The 27997-nt window shown below is 45.5% G+C and overlaps 1 protein-coding gene across 1 annotated transcript in view; it reads left to right on the top strand.

The window, feature by feature from the left end:
• Positions 1–1069: 1069 nt before the first annotated feature.
• Positions 1070–27997, top strand: part of LOC134431499 (DDB1- and CUL4-associated factor 12-like) — a 63367-nt gene continuing 36439 nt past the window's right edge. Inside the window, exons 1-2 of the mRNA XM_063179508.1 lie at positions 1070–1141; positions 1872–2126. Coding sequence (XP_063035578.1) covers positions 1070–1141; positions 1872–2126 — 327 coding nt within the window. The remainder of the gene's footprint in view (positions 1142–1871; positions 2127–27997) is intronic.

The raw sequence follows: 27997 nt of genomic DNA, 5'->3' as shown, positions 1-27997 counted from the left end.
TTTAGGGGGAACAACGATCCCCAGTTCCGTCCAGCACTGTAATAAACATACCGGCTTTACAACTTTTACAAAGTTGTGGAGTTAGATTTTTTCTTTCTGCAAATCAGTAGAGCCTTCCCGAACCACCTACCTCATATTCCCCCTTGAACCTACTGTTTTACCCCAAAGTTCAGAAGTTCAGCCTTGTGTAGACCCCACTTGTCTGTTTCAGAAGCCAAGCTGTCTGGGCCCTGTAACAAACCTGCTGCCCTAAGTTAGTAGAGACATAAAGACCCATTTCAAAGACGTTAACACCCACACCTTCACCCACAGAATTGTTTGTAAAGACATTGGCACACATCTTCCCGATCACTGTGGTCAGATTTTCCCACAGGAGATATGTAGAACTTCAGATTGTGCATGTTACAATCAACAGGAATATGCTCACAGGCTGTCTCAGTAAAAGATCACTGTGCTGGTTTGGGCTGGGGTAGAATTAATTTGCGACACAGTAGCTAGAAACAGTGTTGATTATACAGGGCCTCTCCTATGCTTAAATTGACAGGGCCCGGGGAGGCCGCCAGCGAGAGCCGCCGATTCGTGCAGGGCAGCGGGGAACGGACAAGTGGCGAAGCTGGGAAGCTTCGCTCCGAGCTCCGCTGTGGGCGCCGCCCCGCCCCCGACGGGGCCACGCTGCCTGGCAGCCACAGAGGGTGGGCAAGCTCGCCGCTATCCTTCCTACGGTTGCTAGGAAACGAGACTCGGGAGGGGTGGGACAGCCGTCGCAGAGGCACGGTGTGACTGTCGTAAAAACATCTCGGAGAAAATGTCGTGAAGCGCAGTCGGGACGGTCTGTGACGAAGAGAGTGACCGGGCCTGGCTCCCGGCACTTATTTGCCCCGTACCCCGGTGGCCCCCTCCTCCTCTTGCTCCATGTGGTGCCCAGGTTGGGCTCTCGGCTTCTCCTCCTCCTCCTCCTCCTCCTCCTCCTCCTCCTCCTCCTCCTCCTCCTCCTCCTCCTTCTTCTTCTTCTTCTTCTTCTTCTTCTTCTTCTTCTTCTTCTTCTTCTTCTTCTTCTTCTCCTACTCCTATGGCCCGGAAAACAGTTAGCAGGAAGCGGAAAGCGGCGACGGCTGCCGCCGGGGGGCTCCAGGGGGAGCAGGTAGGCTGAGGGGCGGGAATGGGTGTATGAGGGCAGAAGTCTATATGGCGGTGCCTGGGGTGACCCTGACTGGGGGTCGCCGTGTCCCGGTGCCCGGTTGAGGTAGGGGCAAAGGGCGGGGTCTTTCGGTGCCTTGGGAAGGTGTCCTCGGGGGGAGATGGTGGGAAGGAGTAGTCCCGGCCACGGTGGCTGTCGGTGAGATACAGCGGGCAGCCTCCCCCCGTCTCTGCTCTCTGCCCCGGTAGCTCCGGGAGCTCTCTGTTCGGCCCGTAACCGCCGAGTCCCCGCCGCCCCAGAGCTGAGCGTTACTGCGAGGCAACGCCAGGCCGGGCCGGAGGAGGCCGATGAACGGCGCGGTCAATATCAGATGGCCCCCGCGGTGTCACCTCTAAACCTGCCGAGCTCACGCCAGGAGGCTGTCGGGGCTTTTCCGTTTAAAGTGCTTCTTGGCTTCCTCTTGTTTCTATAAGCTTTTGGTGTCCCAACGGTGCCGAGCCGGGGTGGATTGTTTTCAGTATTATGGCAGTGTTACTTCTTTAGCAAATATTTATGCTTGATTTTATGTTGCTGAAGGCTTTATCACAATTTATGAGTTAATCTTCGTGTATGGTATTATATGGGTAGTGTGGAAGGCTTTAGTATTTTGCTGAGAATATATTTGAATTTAGATGGCTTGTGTCTTAAGTTTGTTCTAGTCGCTTTATCTAAGTTTAATGCTTCTTTTCCACAGTATGGGTGGGATCACTCGGTTCACAAAAGGAAAAGACTCCACCGGGTGAAAAGGTCTGTGGTGTACTACCTGAAAGGTAGAGAGGTCAGGATGCAGAATGAGTCCAGCTATCACCGCTTGTTGCATGGATATGCAGCCCAGCAGCTTCCCAGCCTCTTGAAGGAGAGAGAATTTCACCTTGGAATCCTTAATAAAGTATTTGCCTCCCAGTGGCTGAACCATCGGCAAGTGGTGTGTGGGACAAAATGCAACACAGTAAGTGCCACCTATCTTTTGCTTCTTGCTGTTAATTATTCTACCCCCAAATGACACCATAACTGAAGTATGTAGATAGCCAAGGAATATATTAGGAAATAATTAGGTGTGGATTCCAATTTGTGCACAATTAATTTTGAATAAAGGTAATGCTTAATGATCACCCATTCTCATCTGAAAACATGGCACTATGCGTATGGTCTGAAACCTGAACATGAGGCATGCAGGATCTCATGCAGGATCTGTCTAATCCACATAGAGCGATTAACAACTCTTTGCAGCATGGCAAGCAACATTAGGGTTTGATCTTTCTTCCTGTCCTGCAAATGTAAAGTTAATGAATGATGTTAGCTTTGCTAAATGGTAGCTAACATGCCTGGCAAAACTTGCTAGTAAGACTCTATTTTTATTGTGCTCAGTCTTTTACCATTTGGTTTTATGTATGGTTCTGTGCTTCTGACTTGGGTCTGGAGCATCTCTCTTATGAGGAGAGACTGTGGGAGCTGGGCCTGTTTAGTCTAGAGAAGAGAAGACCGAGAGGGGATCTCAATTAATGCATATAAATATCTCAAAGGCAGGTGCCAAGAGGATGGTGCCAGACTCTTTTCAGTGATGCCCAGTAACAGGATGAGGAGCAATGGCCATAAACTTCAACACAAGAAGTTGTACCTCAACATGAGGAAGAACTTCTTTATGTTGAGGGTTGCAGAGCACTGGAACAGGCTGCCCAGGGAGGTCACAAAGTCTCCCCCTCTGGAGACATTCAAGACCCACCTGGACATGTTCCTGTGTCACCTGCTCTGGGTGGCTGTGCCTTAGCAGGGGGTTGGACTGGATGATCTCCAGAAGTTCCTTCCATCCCTAATGATTCTGTGACTTCAAAAAGTTGCTACAAAACTAAAAACTATGGTTAAACTCCAGATATTCTTCAAAGTAGCTAGAAATGTTCCAAACTGAAAAAAAAAAAAAATAGATCTTCAGGAATATTCTTCTGCTTTTCCAGTTTGTAATTTTTTTTCCCACTCTAAATCTGTTTTTAGTGTTTAAATAACTTCCCTTGCTGATGTATCTTTACATGCTTTAGCAAAATTGGAAATCTGTTCGGACTGTGTTATTGTGGCAGGGCATCCTCAACACGGGGAATAAAGAGCCTTGACTCCGTGATTGCAGAAGGCTGAACAAATGCTTTATTAAGCTAAGCTATGCTATACTATACTATACTATACCATACTATACTACACTACACTACACTACACTACACTACACTAATACTATACTACTACTATACTAAAGAGAAACCCGTGACCCTTACAAACAATCACAACACAGCTTTGACCTAATCGGTTAATCAATCAAAACCACCATCACCAGAGTAGGATTAAGAAGCTTCCTTTTGGTAAACAATCTCCATAACACATTCCACATGTGCACAACAACAGGTGCAGAGATTAAGATAAGAATTGTTTTTCTCTGAGCTTTCTCACAGCCTTCCCCGGGAAAAATCCTGGGAAAGTTGTGCCTGCTGCTCTCTGTGAAGAGAGCTATGGCCACACTCTGTCATGTTTCAGATTTCATATTTCCAAAGCATCCCTTTATAGGAAAATATTAAAATAATATAGTATGTGATTAATAAATGGAGGACATCATGCTCCTTAGGTAATGCTCTCTCTGCTGGAGTTAGTGGCCCAACTTAATTGGCTGAGGTTTCAATATCATATATGAAATTCTAATTGACTAAGTGCAAAATCCCAAACCTGTTCTTTGCAGGTTCATTAGTGCCACAAAAATGAATTGAGCATTGTAGAGAATGTATAGATCAAGCAGCTCTAAAATCTCAAAGTATATAACTAGGTGTGATTATTTCTTTGCCTAAAGTTTTGGTTTTTTGGGATTTTTTTTGTTGATTTTTTTTTTTTTTGTGAAAGCCACACTCAATGATCTGACCTGCAAGGGACAGTGTTTTTTGGTTTTGTTTGTTTTGTTTTTTCATTTCAGATGTTCTGTTATTATTCATAGTTACATAGCAGGAGGCTTTCATGCAGTAGGTCTTGAGAAGCAAGGCCTAGCTGTATAAACAAAACAGTCTTTTGACAGGAATTAAGTCTGAAATAGAATCTCTTCCTTCAGTTTCCATGTGTGTTCATTGCCTCGGTCTCAAGAGTATTTGGTTTTCTGTGAACTGCATGTGATACCCATGTCTATCTTCATAATCTGGTAGTTTCTGTGCCAAGTATAGTGTGGGTGGTAGAGATGCCCTTTAGCAAGCAAAGTCTCTCACTTCTCCATCCTTTGTCATCTGTCAACATGTGCTGTCTCCCAACCTCCTGAAATTAAATGTGGAGGTGTTTTGCGGAGAAAAGAAGAAACCTCACAACTTTATAAAAGTTGTAAAGTTCGGTATGCTTTATTACGACACGTGCCGGACGCAAGCCTCCCCAATAGGCAAGCGTACCTCTGAAGACCTCGGGTCTTCTTTTATCCCCCTCCCAAATGCATATGCATACAGTTTCACAATAAGTTCATACATATTCATTCCGCGTGACATTTAGCACTAGTTCTTCTTTATCAGAGGAATTCCTAGGTCTGGGGCAGATCGACCTTGCGGTAATTTCTGTTTTCCTTTCTCTGTCTCCTTGCTGTCTCTGGAATGCGGCCTTTCCTTCAGCTTTTGGCCCCACAGACCTCTCACCTCTTCCCGGCACTTCACCTAATTCAGAATGGATCCCCACTTTGTCTCATTCCCCCCTTTCCTAGGAAATAAGTAAATTCTTTTACTTAAGGAAAACCCCGCGACAATAGGTGTCTTTTAACGCTTCACCATGCACGTTTGACAAAGATGTTAGTACAGCTATTCGTTGTAGCATCCTACAGTTCCAAATTAACAATGTAATAGATAGTCCTAAACTTATCCCAACTAATATTCGTAAAACTACAATGGGGTGACACAACTTATTAAAGATTCCATTCGCAGTTGGTGACCACCCAAAGATCACATCCCACCAGTGATGATCCATATTTTGTTTTATTCTCTGTAGAACCCTGGTTATCTCCTTTGTATCGTGTTGGACAGTAATTAAGGTTTTCTTTCCACTTTCTTGGATTTCCTTCAGGATTTCCAATAAGTCTTGGTGCTCAATTGATTGTTTCACTAATGTAAGGTTCATCCCAATAGGGGTAGGTGGTAGTCTGTGATACATTGTGTAATTAGCTTTAATCAGCTGGTGGGATGTCACTGGGGCCAAGTACGAAAAATCACACCCCATAATCTTAACAAAATTACAAATACAGAAGTTAGAATGATTTTTACTAGACAGAATGACATCATTGCTATCAATATTTACTGCAGCACAGGCAGTCCTTAGACACACACACCCTTTTCCAGTATATACGAGCACAGTTCTCTGGTCAGTGACTGGATGAATTTCAAAGTGACAAATACTCTGTTCACTGTCCAAACACACATTCTGAGCATTAATAGTATTGCCTTCGCAAATGAATCCCATCTGTTCTCTAGTAATGCAGGATTCTAAGTTTACTGTCTGCCACTTTCCATTCATCTTTCGTGCCCATACTCTATGTTCTGAGGGATAGAGTATGGTTTTTTCATGGTTTAATCCTAGGGCGATGATGGGATGGATAACATAAACAGTGGCATTACGTATGGTAAGCACAAAGGCAGTTGCCACATTAGAAACAGGATCATAGGTGAAATTCACCATAGTCCACCAGGACTGAAATTTCCTTTCAAAATCAATTGCATTGTCCCACACAACCTTCCGAATTTCAGCTGGAAAATTACCTTCACCCCCTTCCCGTATGATCAGAGCTGCTGTTGCCTGCATCCATAACTGTGCTTGTATACAACTGAAAGCTAAGGACACATTATCTTGAACTGTACCAAGTGCTTCTACTATCAGTTTGTGGTCTTGGTCCCCGGCCGTTTCCCATTTTGACAGAACTTTCGAAATCTGCCACTGGCTAGTTCCTAATGCCAATAGAGATGACTGCAAGGGTTGCTTCAATTTTGTTAGGCTACCTGCTGCAGTGGCCAGTCTATTCATCAGTATTTCTGAATCAATTCCATTTAAAACTCCTAATCCTGTCCCTAATATGCCAATTAGATCCCTTCTTGTTCTGTTTCTGAGGTATGCCTGTTTTTGTAACCATGCTGTCCAGCCCCCAAATGAAGTTTTTAGGAAGGAGGAGCAGGCTGGTTGGATTTTTGAGATGTTAATTTGCATTATCAACTCCACACGTTTGAGAGACCATTCTGGATTGAATAATAGTTGCTGCTCACCCACATTCCTTACTACATAGGGGCCTACCCCATACACCTCAGGTTCAAGTTTGGGTTGAGTCTGAACTATTTGAGTCTTGGTGTGGGCTGTATAGGGTTCTGCTGTGGTAAAAGGTGTAGTATCTATTTTGAATTTAAATGAAAGCCCGATATCTTCCTGTGCCCAAAGGCAAGTTATTTCTACAGGCTGTATTAAGGTGAAATTACACCAGCAGTCTGATTCATTTAGGCTATCACAGATTTTCTGGCGTTCATGTACACCAGGAGAGGTTGAGACACTAATCTCATTTGGTCTCTCGTAAGCTGTCCCATTTATCATCCGGCATCCTACCTTAATTTCTTCTCCTCTGATCCCTTGAAGTGTCCACAGCCTCCGTTCCTGCCATTCCTGCTCCCCATATACCTGATCTCCATGAATTACCACAGTGGATAGGTTTAAATCCTTTATCTCAGAAGGTTTTCCCATGGATCCAGTATACTGATTAAACGCCTGGGACCAAGGCCATTCAGCATTGCTCTGAATAAAAGTACTTTCAAGTTCTAAAACCTTAGTTATGATTACATACAAAACAATTCTACAAACTAAAATATGAGCTACTCCCGACCGCAATATACTCATTTTGCCCGAGTAAGTTTTAGTCTCAGTTCATCGTCTCCTGGCGTCACTCCTCAAGAGGTTTCTGGGCCTTCTTCACCCGAGAGTGATGAATCCAGGCGTTCTGCTCCTTGATTTTGATTGCAGTGAAGGTGGTGAGAAGCACTTGGAATGGTCCTTCCCACTGTGGTTCCAAGGTCTTTTCTGTAAGAGACTTAACATATACATAATCTCCAGGTTGTATATTATGTACTGGCCCATCTAATTCCCTGCTCCGAGTTCCAGCCACATGTTTCTCAATTTCCTTGAGCTGTTTGTTTAAAGCCACCATGTAGGTGGCTAGTGTTACCTCTCCAATATGGGTGGACACTCCCTTTTGTATTCCATATGGTCTTCCATAGAGTATTTCAAAAGGGCTTAACTTTTCTTTAGCTCGAGGTTTCGTTCGAATTCGCAACAGTGCTATTGGAAGAGCCTGGGGCCAAGGTAGATTAGCTTCCTGCCCCAGTCTTATGATTTGCTGTTTAATCAAATGATTCATCTTCTCCACCTGGCCGCTTGATTGGGGGCGGTATGGAGTGTGGAGTTCCCAGTCTATGCCTAGGTGGCTACTAATCTGTTGTACTATTTTGGAAATGAAATGTGATCCTCTATCTGAGGATATTGTGGCTGGAACTCCGAAGCGTGGTATTATTTCTTGTAATAATACTCTGGTCACCTCTCGAGCTTTGACAGTTCTGGTGGGGAACGCTTCTGGCCACCCTGAAAATGTATCTGTCAATACCAGCAAATACCGATACCCCCCTTTCCTTGGGAGTTCTGAAAAGTCAATTTGCCACTGCTGTCCAGGCCCATGGCCTCTCCCAATCTGACCGAGTTTCGGTCTGGGGGTGTTTTTGGGGTTAGTCTGGAGGCAAAGATCACACTGTCGGGTCACCTGAGTAATAGTGGCATATAAATTCCTAGCAACAATTCTTTCAATCAGATAGGTGTATAGGGCATCTATTCCCCAGTGCGTTTTCTGGTGTTCCTCCTTTACTAGTGACCACAATAGATGGGAAGGGATTACCAGCTTCTTTTCAATGGTAGCCCACCCTTCTTGGTTATACGTCCCTTTTTGATCTTCAATTAATTTCCTATCTCTCTTGTTGTATTCTGGCTTACCTTCAAGGGAGATTTGTCCATCTGGAATAAGGGCTCCTTCAGTAGCTACCTCACCTTTTGCTGCTTCTTTTGCCTCTCTATCCGCCAGCTCATTTCCTTCTTCCAATTCTGAGCTCACTTTTTGGTGTGCCTTCCCATTCAAATGCAAAAATTTTTTGGCTGGCTTCATGGATGGGGAGGCAAAAGAAGGCATCCTTTAGATCTAAAACAGTAAACCAGGTTAGCTCAGGTGTTAGGCAAGTTAATAAAGTGTATGGATTGGCTACCACCGGATACAGATCTTCTGTTATTTTATTGACAGCCCTCAAATCCTGTACTATCCGGTATGACCCATCAGGTTTCCGAACAGGTAAGATGGGGGTATTGAAATCAGATTGGCATTCTTTCAGTAATCATAACCGCAGAAAATTTTCAATTATTGGGCTGATTCCTTCCCTATCCTCTTTCTTTAGGGGGTACTGCTTGATTCTCACTGGTTGCGCCCCCTCCTTGAGTTTGATTATTATGGGAGAGGCATTTTTCGCCCTCCCTGGCACATCAGAGGCCCACACCCCAGGAAATACCTGACTCAGTATTTCTTCATCAATTTCTTCCTTAATGCCAATAGCTGTCAGAGTTAAACTTAATAACTCTATGTATTTTTGATCATTTACCTCCAGAGTAATTTCCCCCTTTTTGAATGTAATGGTTGCTTGTAACTGTTCCAATAAATCTCTCCCTAAGAGTGCTCTTGGTGAGTTAGGCATGTACAAGAATTTATTAATACCCCATTGTTTTCCCAATTTATACCTCAAAGGTTTACAAAAATATGCCCTTTCAGACTGGCCAGTTGCCCCCTGCACTACAACATAATCATTTTCCACAGGTACTAAAGCCTTATTTAGAACTGAATATGTAGCCCCCGTGTCAACCAAAAATTCCACCCTTCTCCCTTCTTCCCCCAGCCTCATTGTTATAACCAGTGGATCCGCTGGGGTAGAATCCCCTGGTCCTCCTCAGTTGTCTTGTACGCGTGCAGCCATCTGCTGGTTAATCCTTCTTCGTTCTGGGCATTGGCCTTTCCAGTGACCAATTCTTTTGCAGATTGCACACTGGTTCCTGTCCAGCTGAGGTGGTCCCTGTCTCGGCGGTCTCTGGTTGTATTTCCTCTGCCTTTCCTCCTGTACCACTGCCACCAACCTTTTCATTCCCTGTTTATATCCTTCCTCCCGGTTACTAAATACTCTCCAGGCTTCCTCTAACAAGGCTTCGAGATTCCTCCCATCTGGTCCCCGAATTTTCTGAAGTTTACGTCTGATATCTCCAGCAGACTGCCCCAAAAATGAATTAACTAGTTGATTTATCCCTATCTCAGACTCCGGATCTAATGATGTATGACAACGCATAGCATCCCTCAAACGCTCTAGGAATTCAGATGGAGTCTCAGAAGGCCCCTGCTTAAGGGAATATAAGGCAGACCAGTTTATGGTTTTTGGAATAGCTCTTTCTACCCCTGTTGCTATCCACTCTTGATACTCTGTTAATTTCTTTACCTCTGCCGACACATTAGGATCCCATTCTGGATCTTGGAGGGGGAAATGTTCTTTTACGTCCAGCTGTGTGGCCTTACAGTAATCCTCTGCCAAATTCCCTGCTGTCTTTAAGATCAGCTGTTTCTCAGTCTCAGTGAAAGCATCTAGTAGCAGCTGGATGTCAGCCCAGTCTGGATTGTGTTGTTTGATAACATATCGTAAGCGTTTGGCAGTGAGTATCGGGTCAACACGATAATTCCTTGCAATCCTTTCCCATGCTTCTAAATCAAGGGTGGTAAATGGCACTTTGATCATCAATTTGGTCCCTTCTGGTCCCACTGCCTGTCACAGAGGGGCCTGTAGCACTACTTGCCTCCTAGTTCTAGATGCAATTGGACTCCCACGCGTAGGGTGGGTTCTAGTAGATGTGCCCTCCCCACCTGAGTCCTCCTCCTTTTTGGGGAAGTTCCCTTCCTCCTCATCCTCGGTTTCAGCCTCAATCTCCTCCGCCTCCCCCCCCCGGGGAGGAGCTGGAGGACCTTTCACCCACTCAAATGAGTCTCGTTCTTGCTCCTCAGAACGATAGACCTTATCCGATCTCATACACCGTTGTCCTATACTGCATGCTGAACAACAGCGTTTGATTTGCCCTCTCTTTGCCTTGTTATCTTTTTCGAGGGCCAAGACCAGTGGGTCTGAGGGTGATTTAATCCCACAGTCCTTTTGCCACTCTTGGTGATTCCTTAAAACAAAAAACATATCAGCATATGAAACCTCATCCCATTTACCTTCCCGTCTTAAAAACAACATTAACTGCAGTAAAGTATTATAGTCTAGGGTTCCAGTGGGTGGCCACCTTGCTCTGTCCCCTAACCTGTACAAGGGCCACCAGCGTGTGCAATACTGGATTAAATCCTTTTTATTCTCAGAGCCCCCCCGGCTAGTGATTTCCTTCCAGTGGGCCAAGATGCACCCTAAGGGGCTAGCCCGTGGAACTTCCTTGCTCTGGTTGGTTCCCATTATTTCCTTCTTGCCCTCTCTCGCTTCCACCCAAATCTCTTTTCACAGGACTTCACAGTAGCTTCCCAGTCCTCCTCCCACACACTCCAAGTGGCAGGTACCAGATGCGATTTTCCACACAAAAGCTTTAAGATCTTAGACTCTGAATCAGTTTGATGAGAAACCTCTAACTTACACTTGGGGCAAGTGCCCCGTCGCCTGCTGGAACAGCAATACCAGCGTTTCCCACAAACTATGCACTCTAATAACACCCACACAGCGTGCCAGCCCCTTGATGCACCAAAGGCTACTGGAAATTTCCCGCAAAGGCAAGCTATTCCATTTATTACAGGGAGCTCTAAATCCTCTACGGCAAGCTGTTCCCAGTCCAGACTTACGAGAGTGCCAGCTGAAGTCCGGTAGAGCCCCTCTAAATGAACTCGTTCGTCTCCCCTATCTATCCAATAATTCACCGGATTCACAAACTCCCAGGGGTCGAGTCCAAACCACTGAGGCAGAGGAACCCCTCGGGTTCGTCTAGCCACGGTGAGAGTGTACACAACCTACACCACAATTTACCACCTTTATTCAACAACCGTTCTCACCCACACTTTTCTACAGTTTACTCTGTTTTCCTCTGTTTTCTCTGTCGGGCGCTCCCCGCCCCCACAGCCTGCTCCGGCCGATGTTTACTCAGCCTCTCCAGCGGCGGGTAGGGCTTCCCCCCCCCGCGCAGCCTGCTTCGGCCGGCACTTACTCTGCCTTTCCGGCGGTGGGTAGGACTCCCCCCCCGCACAGTAGAGCACTATGGATCTGCTCTCTTTTATACAACATACACTTTATACACTTGCACGATTACAAACACAGCGCGCTGATCACACAATGCAACATACAGCCACACAGTGTCCGGACACCACTCACACACACAGGCAAAGAAAACATATGCGGGTCCAGCTCTGCCCTATCAGAACAATGGACCCCAATACACGCATACACGGGTTCACCCAGCCCACCCCCAGAGCTGCTAGCGGTTCCGCTCTATCAGAATCGATGAACCCCGTCTCTAATACAGTTTTCAGCTGCTCTATCAGCTGAACTCAGCTGCTCTATCAGCTGATCCCAGACGTCTCTGGGTCTCTGGGTGATTTACTCTCTTGCTCTTCTTCCTCCCCCCCGGGGGCCCCTCAGTACATACCGTATCTTCCTCTGCAGGCCAGCAGGTCCTTGTCTGTCCCAGCAGGAGGCAAGCCGAGACGAGCGGAGCCCCACCAGGAAAATCCTGGGGCGCGCCTAGGAGTCCGTCGGTCCCCTCCCTGCCCCTGCGGGGACAGAGATGGAGACGAAAAGTATCTCCTTCTCCTGCCTGGCTCGCCAAGAATGTTTTGCGGAGAAAAGATGAAACCTCACAACTTCGTAAAAGTTGTAAAGTTCGGTATGCTTTATTACGACACGTGCCGGACGCAAGCCTCCCCAATAGGCAAGCGTACCTCTGAAGACCTCGGGTCTTCTTTTATCCCCCTCCCAAATGCATATGCATACAGTTTCACAATAAGTTCATACATATTCATTCCGCGTGACATTTAGCACTAGTTCTTCTTTATCAGAGGAATTCCTAGGTCTGGGGCAGATCGACCTTGCGGTAATTTCTGTTTTCCTTTCTCTGTCTCCTTGCTGTCTCTGGAATGCGGCCTTTCCTTCAGCTTTTGGCCCCACAGACCTCTCACCTCTTCCCGGCACTTCACCTAATTCAGAATGGATCCCCACTTCGTCTCAGAGGGCAAGACACAAAAACTGACAAATGTGATTTTGGCACTGAACAATTATATCAAAGTGTGTGCCCATTAGATAGTGCTTCAGAGTTTCACATCAAGATGGATTGTCTGATTGTGTGATCTTGTCTCCAGAAATGTAGTTCAGTCAGTCAATTTGTTACCAAATGTCTGAAAACCGGAATGAGATTCCTTAACACCAGCTTTTTGTGTTAAAGAGGGCATCATTTATTCATGCGCCTGGAAGGGCATGGAGGATCACTCCTTCCTAACATGCCCCCCTGATTTCTACAAATGTGTTGCTAATATACAGTCACTACATGCATATTATAATTTGCCCATTACCATAAAAATCCTCCCCAAGTTCCCAAACTCAGTCCTTGTTTTGGCTGTAGCTGTATTCTTAAACCAGATGTCTCCTCTTTATCTTCTAAGGTCCTTGCTTGGAGAACAATTTCTGCATTCCTTGCTTCTCTGCTAAAGATCCACAGACTGTCTTCTCTGCTAAAAGTTAACAGTCACAGTGTCTTTCTACTAAAAGCTCACAGTTACAGTAGAAATTGAATTAACCTTCTTGGTATCAAATTCACTGGCTTCTTTTACCACTGCCCACTTCTCAGACGTTTCTTTATATCATGAATTGTTTCTCTGCACTCTTTCAAGTACGACATGTGAGGCCATTACCCACTTGCATTGCCTGTACAGCACAACCTGTGAGTAGGTTTTGTGCTAAGATCAGTGCACGTTCTGATCTCCACCAGAAAGCAGGCATACGTTTGATATCTTAGTGTTTAAAGAGTCCATGTTTCTTTTGGGTTTGGCATTTTATCAGTAAATATGTATTGCTGCAGAACAGAAGCCAAGCATTCTGTTAACGTAGAAAAAAGAGGTGTTTATTGTTATAAATGATCAAATTGTGAGCCAAAATTATCAAAAATTTAGTAAAGATTTATTAATTTGTCTGTGAGACCAAAGTTTGGTCTTCGAAACCACCACAGCCAAAGAGACAGCGTTGAGCCCGGGGTCGACACCAGGTGAACCTGGATCTGACCTCCAGAGTGTCAGAGTCTCCCCCTCGGTTCACAAATGCTGCCTCTTGCATCGAGGTTTTATACAGTTTATTTTGCCCGAGGCAAAGATGACCAAATTTCCTTTGTATCTCTTCACATGCATGGCTGTTTTTTTCCATGTGCAGAGCTGGACAAAAGCTAGGTCCAGGTGTATATTCAGTGACAATAGGCTCCGGGAAGCCATGTATTCAGATGTATCAGGGTGGAGTCGTTGACTATCTTGATAGATGCAATCGGCAAGGGATAATCGCTTTCCACTGGCTCCCAACAACTGGGGAAACCAACGATCATCATCGATCATTCTCCTGGGAGCCTCTATTCTTACATTAAGGTGTCGATTGTTATCTCAACGTGCTTCTGGGAACTAGTTGAATCTGAATAAGACAGCTGCTCCCAGCCGAGGTGGTCAAAAGACATGGTTTGGATTTCACAATATTTTATACATTATTAGCATGAATTATCCCTACCATATATTACATTTATAATCTAAATAAAAGTAAAGACTAAGAAAAATCAAAAAGTGCTACTCAGTGTGACCAGTGGGGGTATTGATATAATGACACTGTAAGCGTTGTCTTGCTTCTGTTAGCAAAAAGCAAATCTGAAGGAAAACAATAACATCGTTTTCCAGCTTGGCTGAGGGTGAAATTTTTGTCTGAAGTTGTACTTTTGCAGAATAGGATGTTCCCACATGCTAGTTCTTGCTGGCACCAATGTGTGTATGGCTGGGGAATCAGCTGGATCAGCTTCCTGCTTTGTGCAGATGGACTTTCTTGTAGGGTTAGTTTTACTGAGACAGATATGCAGCTGATCTTGTAGCTATCTGAGGGCTAGTTGCTGTCATGAAACTGTTTGGGTGGATGAAGAGGCAAGTGGATTCTCAAAGATTGGCTTAAGCCAATTGTGAAACTTCATCACAGTTTATTTTCTCTTAGTGACTCAATTTTTAGCAGGTCAATGTGTTATTCTTGGGTTTCTTTCAAATGGTAATATGAATTACAAGAATGTGCCTGTGATTTCTGAGAGCTGTATGTGAGAGCCGGGACACAGAGCATGTAAAGTACTTCCTGTATGAGGACTAAGCAGTCTTTTTCATGCATGTTCTTTATGTTTTGTAAATCTATGTCCATCCTGCTTGCATTATAAAAAATGCTGTAGCTCAAGGTGACACCCTTTGTTTGGTTGATTTGTATGATCAACTAAAAGATAGGGCTGCCTGTTCATCTGCTCTTGTGTATGCAGGGGCAGCAACAGAGGACACAAGAGTCTAAGTGCTGCCTTGAAATGACATTTAGTAGGGCTAGGGTTTAATTTTGCTGTATAAAGTCAATGCTTTCCGTTAAAGATGCATGGGAAAGGCGCTTATATTTAATTAATTGGTAACTTTGTTGGGTTCCTGTTTCTCCCCTCCCCTAAACTGTTGTCTCCAAAAGGCAGGTCATAAAATGGAATTATACTTGATGAAAGAGCCTGGCAAACTGTTCTGATCACAGTACTGTATATAAATTAAGGATGGATTTTCCAGTTCACACTTTGGTTTATAGATACTTGATTCCTTGCCACAGTCTTTACTTTTGGCAAGCTGATTAAGGAAGTTCCTTAGTTAATGAAGCAGGGCAGTTTCTAACTTGACTGTAAGCAGTTTGAACAGGGCATAGCTGCAGTGTTGCCTTTTTCCCAACCTGGAAATGAAACTCAAGATAATTTTAGTAAGGGGGAAATATAAAAGGGGATCTTTATTTGAAGGCCTTCAGAGGCAGTTATGGAAAGATGTCCACAAAAGCCCACCCCTCCCAGCGGTGAGTACCTATTTATACGTTTTAGGAAATTAGCATAATTGATAAAAAGCACCAATTAGGAGGGCAAGTGGTATAGGGGCCTGAGTAAATATATGTATTGCAGTAAAAGATCTCTGTATTGTATAAGTGACCCTGCCCCGATTCTAGTTATTGTAAATGGGCTGCAGCTGTTATGTCCTTAATTGGGCAGCAGCTGTAGCCCATGGAGGTAGCTGGGATAAAAGGGGGTGGGGTGGTCAGGGAGAGCCTTGGAGGAGCCCTGATGAAGAAGCAGGAGCAACACTGCTGTTGTTGGGAATTTAGCTGACTAGAGGCTGGAAAAGTACAAAGCCGTGGCTAATTCCAAATCCTGCACCTGCAAGATAGTGTGTCCTTGGGCCTAGCTGAGTATGATAAAGAAATGGACAGCGAGATGTGAGAAGTAGAGAACGTAGGCCCAAAGGAATGAGGAAGAGTTAATGGTATAGTTTAACCAATAGATTGCTTGGCTTACAGAATATTCATAAGCTTATTATTTGCTGTATAAGTGTTTGATGCTTTCTTCAATAAACTGGACCTGTGATGAACCATCTGGTGTCCTGGTCCCCTTCCTTCGACATGCTGTGAAGAGCTGCTGGTGAGAAAACCACTCAGAAGGTATGGGACTCTAAAAATATGATAATAACAATATGAATACAACAAAGTGGTGATTCAATTTCCCCCCAGGTTAAGCCTCTTCTCTGGAGTTCCCCCCTCAGCACTAGCTGTACTTTGTTCATGAAAATGTATCTCTGAGAGTTGTTCTTGGCCTTGATTCCCAGGAAGAACCAAGATAGCAATGGGGCCTTGTCCCCCCCGGGGCTTGGAGCTCTGGAATTTGTTTTGTCTTTCTGCCTAGGGAAAGGCCATAGAAAAGTACTGGGAAAACAAGTCACTAATACAATAGGCTACAAAGCTACAAATATATGTGTGAAGAATACAGAAAACATAAAAGAAAAGGGTAAAACCCAAACAGCATCAGCAGAGTAATTGGATGGGGATCTGTCGTGGTTTGACACAGGCACCCATGAAAGTCACTCGTTCACCCTCCCCTGCCACATCTGGGCAGAGGAGAGAAAATTTAATGAAGGGTTCATGAATTGAGATAAGGACCTGGAGAAAACAATTCAAGGGAAAAACAGGCTCAACTTAAACTTGCAAAGTGAATTTATTACTAACAAAATCAGAGGAGGATAATGAGAAGTAAAATAAGCCCTTAAAACACCTTTTCCCTCCAGCCCCTCCCTCCTTCCTACCAACAGTGCAGGGAGACAGGGCAAGGGGGTTTTGGTCAGTTTGTCACCTGAAGATTTTCTTCCACTGCTCTGAGAGGAGTCCTTCCTCTGTAAGGCCATGGGGTCCCTCCCACCGGAGACAGTTCTCCGTGACCTTCGGTCACTATAGGACATGAAATAAAACGACACGCATGCTGGAACCTCCAAGGTAAAAAAAAGTCTTGAAATAAACAGGGCCAGGAGACTTCTCCTTTGTAATGCCTTTATTAAAAGTGATCAGCTCAGGATTTGGTGGCTCGACGGGTCTGCAGCATCCGTCATCTCTCCCAGGGTGACTTAGAGGAGGAGGATAAGCACAGCTCTGTCCACTATGGGCAGAGCTGGGGGATCCAGTCCTTGTGGGAGCCTTTAGGGCGCGGTGGTCCCCGACAGGTCTTCCTGCTTTTGCTGGTTGTCTTAGCAGGCCCTCATCTCCGGGGACTACTCCCTTGGTCAGGGCGAGAGGCTCCGAAGGTGTTCCGCATCTCTGCAGGCTCAGCACTCGGCTCCTCACGTCCAGACATCACTCCAGTCTCTCAACTCTTATTTGGCTCGTTGTTTTTGGGGTTTTCTCCGTGGGTTTGGAGTCGGGGGTCACACAAAGAATGCTGGTCTTGGAGACACTTTGCATAACCCCTCCCCTCTAGGTCTCTTCTCCTCACTGTTTGGAAAGGTCCCCACCCTTCACTGCCTCAGAGAAGGGCCATTACCTCGCCCTAGCCAGGGCTTTTACTAATACAAAAACAACGACCCGTAATTACCATAACACAGGCAGCAGCCCAGCAGTAGTGGTATCTTTTTTTCTCACAGAAAAAAATCAACTGAATTTTTGTTCATAACAGTCCCCCCTCTTTTACTTTGATCGAGCTTAAATTCTAAGGTCGCATCAACTTGCAATTTTTTTTGTTTTTAATCTACTATAAATCTCTTGTGCACTTTGGTAATCATGGTTACTTAACCTTGTTACCTTCCTTGGTTTCTTCAGGTTGGTCTGCACGGCCAGTACTATTTTACTAAAACAGATAAATAAGCATAGTAAAAAGAGCAATCCTCCAAGTACACACACAGCGAGAAAAACTACCTTTTCCCATACATCCTTTTTGAAAATCTTCAGGTTCTCCCACCCACTGGGATCAAGTGTAGGAGTTTGTTCTTGATTATTTACACATGCTAATCTTTTTATTTTGTTTGAAATGTTCCTAATAATTAAATTCTTTATTTTTAATACTCCCTGGAGCCAGATAACTTTGTTTAACATAGATATTGGGATCCGAATTTGGCTTTTACAATTTTGGATTTTCTCCATTTCTATTTCACTTTGGCTGTTTTGTTTAATTCCCAAATCATTATATATGGGAACTCCCAAACTTGATCCAGTTTCTTTGGGTAATAAGAAAATTGGTTTTATCACTCTAGCGGCGCAGCTGCCAGACAAGATCAAATCTAGGGGTTTAAGGCTCCCCTGAAATGTGTTCCAAAAGGGGTTTATCTCTTTTCCAGTACACTCATATAAATACTTGTAACAAACAATTTTTCTTACCATTTTCACCATTTCTTTGCTTTTTACTAGTTCTGCTGAGCTTGTTTCAGCAGCATCACATTCAAAGCACAACCAGGCTTCCCCTATAGGGCACTCTCCTAGGAGTGGCTGCCTAAAAGTGGCAGTATTGTATGCTCTCCAATACACTCTCTTATTTTTCTGATAAAGGACCAATTGGGAGAGGTTAACACAATCTGGGTTAGAACTGATGTGGACTCTCGACAAGGAGCTCACTTCCTCCTCATAGAGGGGTTGGTAGCACTCACTGCATGGCTCAGCTGGGCTCCCCAGAGCATCACCAGCAATCAGAGCCATCATTACTGCCCTTCCCAAGAGTCCGGTATGGGTCATCTCACACAGCCTGCCCACCCGGCCTTGCCTCTTGGGGAATTTTACTGAGGAGAAGCTTCCAAGCTCTTTAGAGTCCCTTCTACCCGTTTCTCTGGTTAAACCTCTCTTGGTCTGTTCCCTAACAATTTTGGTTTCCCCCAGGGGAGTGTTCTGTAGAGGATTAACCTGGAGTCTTTAGAATTAAATTGGGGAACTTAACCAGAATTACTTATTTACAGTCTTAAAACTTTTTACCAACATAGTTTACACAGAACAGTCTTGAAACATTTTAAGCAATGTTAGAACTCTTGATACCATTTTTTTTCCACACAGTTCAGTCTTTTTGACTCTTCCTTCTGAGAGTCAACTTTAAATCACAGTATACTCAGGTGAATTAACTTGTGATGTGGATGAATCCTTATCCAATGCCCGGAGGTGAGTGGTGTCGACTCTGGCCCAATGCCAGAGGGAAAAACTGGGAGTCTGGCCCAATGCCAGAAGGAGGATAGGGTGCAGTCTGGTCCAGTGCCAGAGGGAGAATGGGGTGCAGTCCGGTCCAATGCCAGAATGCCAGAGGGAAAAAAACTGATGTTGAATCCTGGTCCAATGCCAGGGGGTGAGAGGGATGTGAGTCCAACCTTTTCCTTTTGGTCTGCACCGTTGAATTAGTAATGAAGAGTACCTGAAACGGGCTTTCAAACACAGGCATTAATGGTCTGCTATTTAATGATTTTATCAAAACTCATTTTCTCTGTTTAATGTTATTGGTTAATTTCTCTTTTTCCATAGCTTGCGTGTTTCTCTCATCAACTTCTACATACTCTGTATTTTGCATGCAGTTGTATTTCTGTTAACTAACTTAACTCCCAGAGTGCTTTTATTCTCTTATATCTCTGTGTATTTAATTCACTGGTTTTCTGTTCTATTTTTCAAGATCTTATCTATTTATCTCTTGCTTCTGTTTCTTACTTTCACTTAGAGCTTAAATACTACTTTTCTTTCAACTCCTTACACTTCGTCTATATTCACACTCATTTCTCATTCATTATCACCCACTCCTTCACCCCCTCAAGACACAAACTCGATGATTATTGCTAGATAATCACTGGTCCCTGTAGCCCCCCTCACCTTGGGGTTGGCCCACAGGTCTCAGTATCCCTGGGCCTCTTGGAAGGGCCCTGGCTCTGGTTGCCTCTGGTGCACATTCACCTGTGAGGCTGTCTGCATGTCACTCACGCTCTTACAGCTACGGCTCCCTCACACATCTGGGGAGCACTAGTCTGGTTTGCAGGTCACACACACTCACTTCAGTCACAGCCCCCACCTGCCCGGGGAACAGTATCCTGGTATTGCAGGTCACACACACACACTTCCACTGCCCCCTTCCCACCTGCCTGGGAAGTTGAGGCTGACTTTGCTTGTGACTCACTCTCACACACACAAGACAACAATAAGGTACCTTTTACTTTCACATCACTTATTACAAGTTAAGTATTACTGGCCAGTTTTGGTGCTATTGGATATCCTTTCTACTTAGCTGTTTTTGTCTAACTTCAGATGATTTTTCACTATACTATACTATACTATACTATACTATACTATACTATACTATACTATACTATACTTCTTAGTACTTTGTTGAGACAGGACTTATCTGCTCCTGTATCTACTCAAAAATTCAAATTCTTCATTTAGGGGGCCCATCTGAAAGTTTACCAAGGACTCTTCTAGATATTGCATCGGGTCCCCTATAGTGTAAAGCCCCTGACACTCTAATCGTCACCTCTGAGGATCTTCCCTAAATTATCTTGTTCCCTGGCTATTGCCGCATCGAAACTTATCTTTCTACAAAACCTCCTAACGTGTCCTGCCTTTCCACAGTAAGAGCAATGTCGTTCTCTCAAAGGGACTTGAGGTCTCTCCATCCCTCTTGCACCTGACAGTACTGGCCTATCCTTGCCTCCTCCCGGTGGTGGACCCGCCCACCCTGCACTTTCTCTAGCTACAGCAACCATGATCTTAGCCTTGGCCTTTGCTTTATCTTCCTCCCTCCTTAAATACACATTCAATGCCTCTCTTAATAACTCATTTATGTCCTTCTCTTGCCAATCTTCCATCTTTTCCAATTTTCTCCTTATATCAGGCCAAGATTTGGTAACAAATTGGACTCATAGTAGCATTTGACCTTCTAGGGTGTCTGGGTGTATTCTATAGTACAACTGAAAGTTCCGTCTTAGGCGATTAAGCCAGGCAGCAGGAGCTTCATCCTTCTCTTGTGTATCCTCAAATGCCAATTGGGTGTTAGTTCCTTTGGGAACTGACTCTTTGATCCCCCGTATCATCAAAGACCTATATTCCCTCATGGCCTTCCTCCCCTCCTCCTGGTTAGGGTTCCAGCTGGGCTCTGTTAGTGGCAATTTCTGTTCACCTGTTGGCACCTGGGGTCCTGGACTGTTATCTTTCTCCCATATGCTTATGCCAGCCGCCCTAATCATCTGGACCTCTTCTGGGGAAAATAATATACTCAGGATGGAATTCATCTCCCCCCAAGTGTAGATATTTGGACCTAGAAATTGATCCACTTGGTTGGCTATGCCCACTGGGTCCTCAACTAAATGCCCCAACTCTTTCTTGAATCCTCTCACCTCAGAAGCAGTTAGGGGAGCATTCACAAAGCCAACACCTCCCGCTACTCCTCCCATAGGAACCTCTCTGAGGGGAAAGAGTCTCTCTGCCTTGGAGGTCTTGGATCTGGTGCTACAGTATGGCCCATCTTCAGATGACAAACTACTTTGAGGGACATCTGGGTTACCCTGAACGTTCTGCCCATCAGCAGGTGTATTTGCTGATAGCTGTTTACTGGGCGAGGAGGCATTTGTGTCCCAACTAGGAGGAGGTAGAGGGACAGCAATAGGAGGGGGAGAAGAGCCTGAGTGGATATTAAGTGGAGCTGGAGAAGGGGTGGAGAATGCAGCAGGTGTAGCAGGCACTTGTGGTGGTGCAGAAGGAACTGGAGGAGCTGAAGGGGATGGTGAGGGAGTGGTTGCTGGAGGAGATACTGGGTTTATCATAGCGGAAGCTGAAGAGGTAGAAGGAGGAGTTTGAGCAGCCGGGGGAAGAACCGGACCTGCCATTTGAGGTGCTTGAAGAAGAGGATTATAAAGTGGAGGGGCAGAAGCAGGCAAATAATCCAGGGGGTCCCATCTTTTACTAGTTCTATCATCCCCTCCTTCATTCCCCTCTTTCTTCCTCTGTACCTTACAAATTCGCATCCCTTCATCTTCAACAGCGCTTTTTACCCAGCAAGATACATACAATAATTTCTCAGGATCAGTATTGCCTCGAGCTGTCAGATAATTATTTAATTGTTGGCACATCCACTTATCCTTTGTCCCACACCAAGGCCATCCTCCTTGCACCTCTAATTCTGGCCACACTTCCATACAATAATGGATCATTTTCACTTTATCTAATCCCTCCGTGGCCTCTATAGAATCCCATTTTACTAACAGTTCTCCTAAGGGACTATTGGGATGTATATACTTCACTCTCTTGCCGCTCTTTTGACTATTACAACCTACCATTTTACAGGTCTCAACAGTAAAAAGTCCCAAACTTGCCTTAACTGACCGGTAATTTAAAAAAAAACCCTTGTTTGAGGAGCTTTAGCCTCCTCCACTGAACTTCAAATTTCTGCCTGATGCTCAGGACTTTATACTGAAACAACCGCCCGATCTCTTGATTGCCCAACTTTCCCAACGTCAGGTCTTACATCTATCGGGACTTGAACACATGAAGCCTCGGCCTTAAGAAACCGGGTCATGCCTGACAACTGCCTGATTTTTAGTTTGCCTAACCTTCTAATTTTTAGGCTTCACCGTATCAGGACTTAAAAGCAAACCACAGCCTTCTTCGCTGGGGTTTGTGCCTGACTCCTTTGTCAGGACTTACTTTGCCTGCAGGGCTTGTGAGCTACCCGAATCCTTCTCGGGACTGACAAATCTTACTCAAATCCTTCTCGAGACTTACAAATCTGCCTGACTTCCCTCTGTCAGGACTTACTTTAGGTGCGTGCCACTCAAACACAAATATTCCCTCCGCACACCCAGAGCGGGGCGGCCCTTTATTCCCCCTTGAGAGACGACTCACTCACACTAATTCCACGTCCTTCCCCCTGTTCCCGGCTTGCCCCTTCGCAGGAGTCAGGAAACGCGGTACTAAGGGGTCCACTCTCAGGTCGAGGGTCCGGCTGCCGGCCCTCGTGTCACTCACACACACATGTGCACGTCTCCCACTCCTGCCACCGGATTTCTCACCAGTCCGGTGCTCCGGTGCTCCTCTGCGTCGCTGCTTCTGAGCCGATCTCTCTGGTCCTGGTAGCCAGCTGTCCTCTGAAGATCCAAGATGGCCAGTGCTGAGTCCTCTTGCGGCGTGGCTATTCCGGACGAGAGTCCCCAGCTGAAATAAACAGGGCCAGGAGACTTCTTCTCCTTTTTAATGCCTTTATTAAAAGTGATCAGCTCAGGATTTGGCGGCTCGACGGGTCTGCAGCGTCCGTTGTCTCTCCCAGGGCGACTCAGAGGAGGAGGATAAGCACAGCTCTGTCCACTACGGGCAGAGCTGGGGGATCCAGTCCTTGTGGGAGCCTTTAGGGCGCGGTGGTCCCCGACAGGTCTTCCTGCTTTTGCTGGTTGTCTTAGCAGGCCCTCATCTCCGGGGACTACTCCCTTGGTCAGGGCGAGAGGCTCCGAAGGTGTTCCGCATCTCTGCAGGCTCAGCACTCGGCTCCTCACGTCCAGACATCACTCCAGTCTCTCAACTCTTATTTGGCTCGTTGTTTTTGGGGTTTTCTCCGTGGGTTTGGAGTCGGGGGTCCCACAAAGAATGCTGGTCTTGGAGTCACTTTGCATAACCCCTCCCCTCTAGGTCTCTTCTCCTCACTGTTTGGGAAGGTCCCCACCCTTCACTGCCTCAGAGAAGGGCCATTACCTCGCCCTAGCCAGGGCTTTTACTAATACAAAAACAACCATTAACGACAACGACGCATAATTACCATAACACAGGCAGCAGCCCAGCAGTAGTGGTATCTTTTTTTCTCACTGAAAAAAATCAACTGGATTTTTGTTCGTAACAGTCTTATAAATGATCAATCGAAAAGCCAAATTATCAAATTACGAAATATTTTGTTTTCCACAACCAAAATATGGTCCTCAGTTAGATTGTGCCTGGGCCAGTCTGACCCTCGCTGCTGGGCCAAAGGCAGCAACTGCGGTGTATCACCCCAGAGATACCTTGGCTTGCTGGTGGTTGCAGCTGGGCACTGAACAAGTCCAGGCTTGTTGGAACCCCGTTTACCTCAAGAGGAGTAGCTTCAGGTGATGGTGAAGAGAAAAAGGAGATGGATTCTGCTGGAGGGTTTAATGTCCAGAGGTTTATTCCATGGTTACAGAGGTCTGAACGTGAGGACCTGCTCCAACAGAACCCAGACCGCATGGTCTGATCACCCTTTTAAGCTCAGGGATGGGGGAGGGGAGGTGCAGGTGAGCCACCAACCAGGTGAGAGGGGCAGGGTCTCAGGGGAAGATGACACCCAGACAGGCCAATGACCCCTGGGCCTGAGTGGCATCCTTTGAACTTGACCAACCACACGACGCCTTGCTGGAATGTTAAGTCTGAGTGACAGGACTCACTCAGCATGGGGGTAAGGGGGAAGGGAGAGAGTATAGGCACACCTGGGAAAATGACCTGGAAGGCCAAAATGGGACAATACAGCACACCACAACATCTCCCCCTAGTTTTGTTTAAAAAGAAGAGGACTGTGTTTGTGGTGCAGAATGATTGCCAAACCATGGTTGGTAAATCAGTTCTTCCTCTACAGGAGGGTCAGTGTATTCCACTGAGGCTTCCAGGTCATCCATTGGAGCACTGAGGGCTTCCAAATGGTAGACCTCAGGAGGGGGAGATGAGCTTGAAATTAACTTGAGAACCATGCGTTTGATTAGTCCAAAAACAATGCTAACAACCACAATAAATATAACTAAAATAAACAGCACTAAAACACAGTTTTCAGAATAGATCCCAACCAGCCTGAGAGTCCCCAGCCTTTGAACAGTCCATTCAGCCCGTTGTCAGTTTCTCTGTTGAAGTCCGGGAGCTTTTGCCAAGGTAGTCCATATGTGGTTTGGGCTGAGGGACTATGCAGGAGATCGCAGGTGGGATGATCACGAGTAGGACGAGAAGCAGGCTCGGTCTCACGGCATCTCGAGGCTACACACGAACAGTGGGATCTAAACTGGTACAAAAACTTGAAACAAACATACATTATAAACTATTCCAGATAGGAGGCTTAAATGGAATTTCCTCCAGAGAACACGTGCGGCGTTTTCTTCTCCAGGCAGCATGAGCAACCTGGGGTGCTTCTGTAGATTTCTCTGAGACCTTGGGAACATAGGGCTTTACCCATTTGGAAGGAACCCACCTTAAACCAGAGGGGGTGGACACACAGGCATATCCACGTCCCCAAGTAACCAATTTGTAGGGTCCCACCATTTTCCAAGTCTCAGGGTCCTTTACTAAAACTGGAGGTTTTTCTTTCATTAACTTATGATTGCTCCCCCCAAAGTGGCGTAGGATGGGTGGGTTCAGGCTGTCAAAAGAACAATTCAGAAAATTTATTGTGAATAGCGCCCTGGATAACCAGATGTGGGGAGGTTCCACCTTCAGAACCTGTTGTTGCTGGTCCAGGACCCTTTTAATATCACGGTGAGTTCTTTCTACAATGGCTTGACCTGTAGGGGAGTAGGGGATGCCAGTTTTGTGCTCTACTGCCCATTGCTGCAGGAAGCTCCCGAATTCCTTGGATTTGTAAGCAGGCCCATTATCAGTTTTCAGCTCCTTGGGGATGCCCATGAAAGAAAAAGCCTGTAAGAGGTGCTTAATAGCATCAATAGATGATTCTCCTGTGTGGGCAGAAGCATAGACCGCTCCAGAAAAGGTATCTACACTAACATGAACATATTTCTGCCGTCCAAAAGACTGTATGTGTGTTACATCTGTTTGCCACAGTTCACAACTGTTCAGTCCCCTTGGGTTTGCTCCCGTACTCACTGTAGGGAGTGCATGTTGTTGGCAATTTGGGCATGTGGCCACAATCGCTTTGGCCTGTTCTCGAGTGATGATAAACTGACGAACCAGGCCAGGTGCATTTTGGTGGAAAAGCTGGTGGCTGATTTTTGCCTGTTCAAAAACATTTGGGAGAGTGGCCATCACTGCAGGTGCAGCAAGAGCATCTGCCCTTCTGTTGCCTTCAGCGATAAACCCTGGCAAGTCAGTGTGTGACCTGACATGCATCACATAAAATGGTTGCTCTCGGTGAGTGACTAACTTTACCAGTTTTGAGAGCAATTCGAAAAGTGTGATGTTAGACACTTCTTGCAGTATTGCTTGATCTGCCCTGGATACTACTCCTGCCACGTATGCAGAGTCTGTAATCAGATTAAATGGTTCTGAGAGCCTTTCAAAGGCCCTAACAACCGCAGCCAATTCAGCAACCTGAGGTGAACCTTCCACCTCAGCAATGTCTGTCTCCCACTGCTGGGTTTGAGGATCCTTCCAAGTCATAACGGACTTGTGGGACCTCCCGGATGCATCTGTGAAGACAGTTAGAGCCCTTTTTAAAGGTCTCCGACTTAGAGCACTTCTCAGTTTTAAGGTAAATTGAACATCTTGTTCGAACAATTTGTGAGCGGGCCGCGCTACCGAAATTTGTCCTGAGTAGGAATCCAGAGCAAACTGCAACACTTCATTTTCTTGAAACAATTGTTCCAGTATTTTCATAGTATTTTGACCTGATTTTAACTCAACTGGAATGTGAATGCACTTAAAATCACATCCTGCTAACTCCCTGATCCGGGTCCTTGCTTTTCGGATCAGTTCCGCTACCAGCTCCTGAGGCTTTGTCAGTCTCTTGGACCTTTTGTGACTGAGGAAAACCCATTCTATGATCAAGAGAGTGTCCCTCTGGTCCCGGTCCTTTTTAGGTGTGTTCTTTGCCTTAGGTGTTTGTTTTTCCTCCCACTGGAAAATAATTCCATGGAGGTGTGGCAACTTACCTAGAATGATAAATTTGAATGGCAGGTCAGGCCGGCATCGGTTGGCCTGTCTTGTGGACATAGCAATCTGAACCTTTTCTAGAGCTTTCCGTGCCTCTGGGGTAATGGACCTAGGAGCACCTGGGTCCTCTCCCCCTTTCAATAAATTGAAAAGAGGGGCAAGGTCTTCATTAGTCAGACCGAGCCATGGTCTTACCCAATTCAAAGACCCACACAACTTGTGGACATCCACAAGGGTCTTGATCCTTGGATTGATTTCTAGTTTTTGAGGAACAATTGTCTTATTTCCAGTTTCTAAGCCCAAATACTTCCAAGGTGGCATCTGTTGAATTTTCTTTTCCTGGAGCTCGAACCCTGCAACAATCAATGCATCGATCGTTAGGTCAAGCGCATGTGTGAGTAAATCATCATTGGGGGCACACACAAGGATATCATCCATATAATGATAGATAGTGGCCTTCTCTGCGGCTGCACATACTGGGGAAAGCAGGGAAGACACATACCACTGGCAGATAGCTGGAGATACCTTTAATCCCTGAGGAAGAACTGTCCAATGGTACCTTTTCATAGGGGATTCCATATTAATAGAAGGAACTGAGAATGCAAAACACGGTGCATCGTCAGGGTGCAAGGGGATTTGGAAAAAACAATCTTTAATATCAATAACAGCTAATTTCCAATCTTGGGGAAGCATTGTTGGGGATGGCATACCAGGCTGGGGAGAACCCATATCTTCAATTACATTATTAATTTGTCGGAGGTCGCAGAGGAGTCGCCATCTCTTTTTGTCAGCTTTTTGGATGACAAACACTGGAGAGTTCCATGGGGACATGGTCTCCACAAGGTGGCCCTTTTTTAGTTGCTCTTGCACTAGTTCCTCAAGCACCTTTATTTTTTGTTTACTGAGCGGCCACTGTTTTACATCAACTGGTTTGTCTGTTTTCCACTTCAGTTTTTGGGTGAGGCGCTGTTGTTCAATGGCTGCTTTACAAATATGCTGTGGAGAGTCTGGAATATCAATTGTGACACCCCACTGGGCCATCAAATCTCTCCCTAACAAAGGTTCTGAATAATCCAACACAAACGGACGGATATTTGCCAATTGTCCGTTTGGTCCCTCAAATTGAATAATGCTTTTGGATTGTCTTGCCAATTGCAGGCCTCCTACACCTCGAAGATGACCGGCAACATTTTGCAAAGGCCAATGTGCTGGCCAGTCTTGTACTGGAATCACTGTGCAGTCTGCACCTGTGTCTACAAGCATCTCAATGCGTTTAGACTCCCCACCCCCACTGACATTACACCATAATTGGGTTTGTCTTTCCCAATAACTTGTACTCGGGCAACTGTGGGCCCTTGTTTTTTGATATTTTCAGGTAAAGATGGCACAGGGA

The sequence above is a fragment of the Melospiza melodia genome, chromosome W (genome assembly GCF_035770615.1).
Source record: "Melospiza melodia melodia isolate bMelMel2 chromosome W, bMelMel2.pri, whole genome shotgun sequence".
Classification (NCBI taxonomy): domain Eukaryota; kingdom Metazoa; phylum Chordata; class Aves; order Passeriformes; family Passerellidae; genus Melospiza; species Melospiza melodia.
This window is presented reverse-complemented; position numbering and strand designations above follow the sequence as displayed.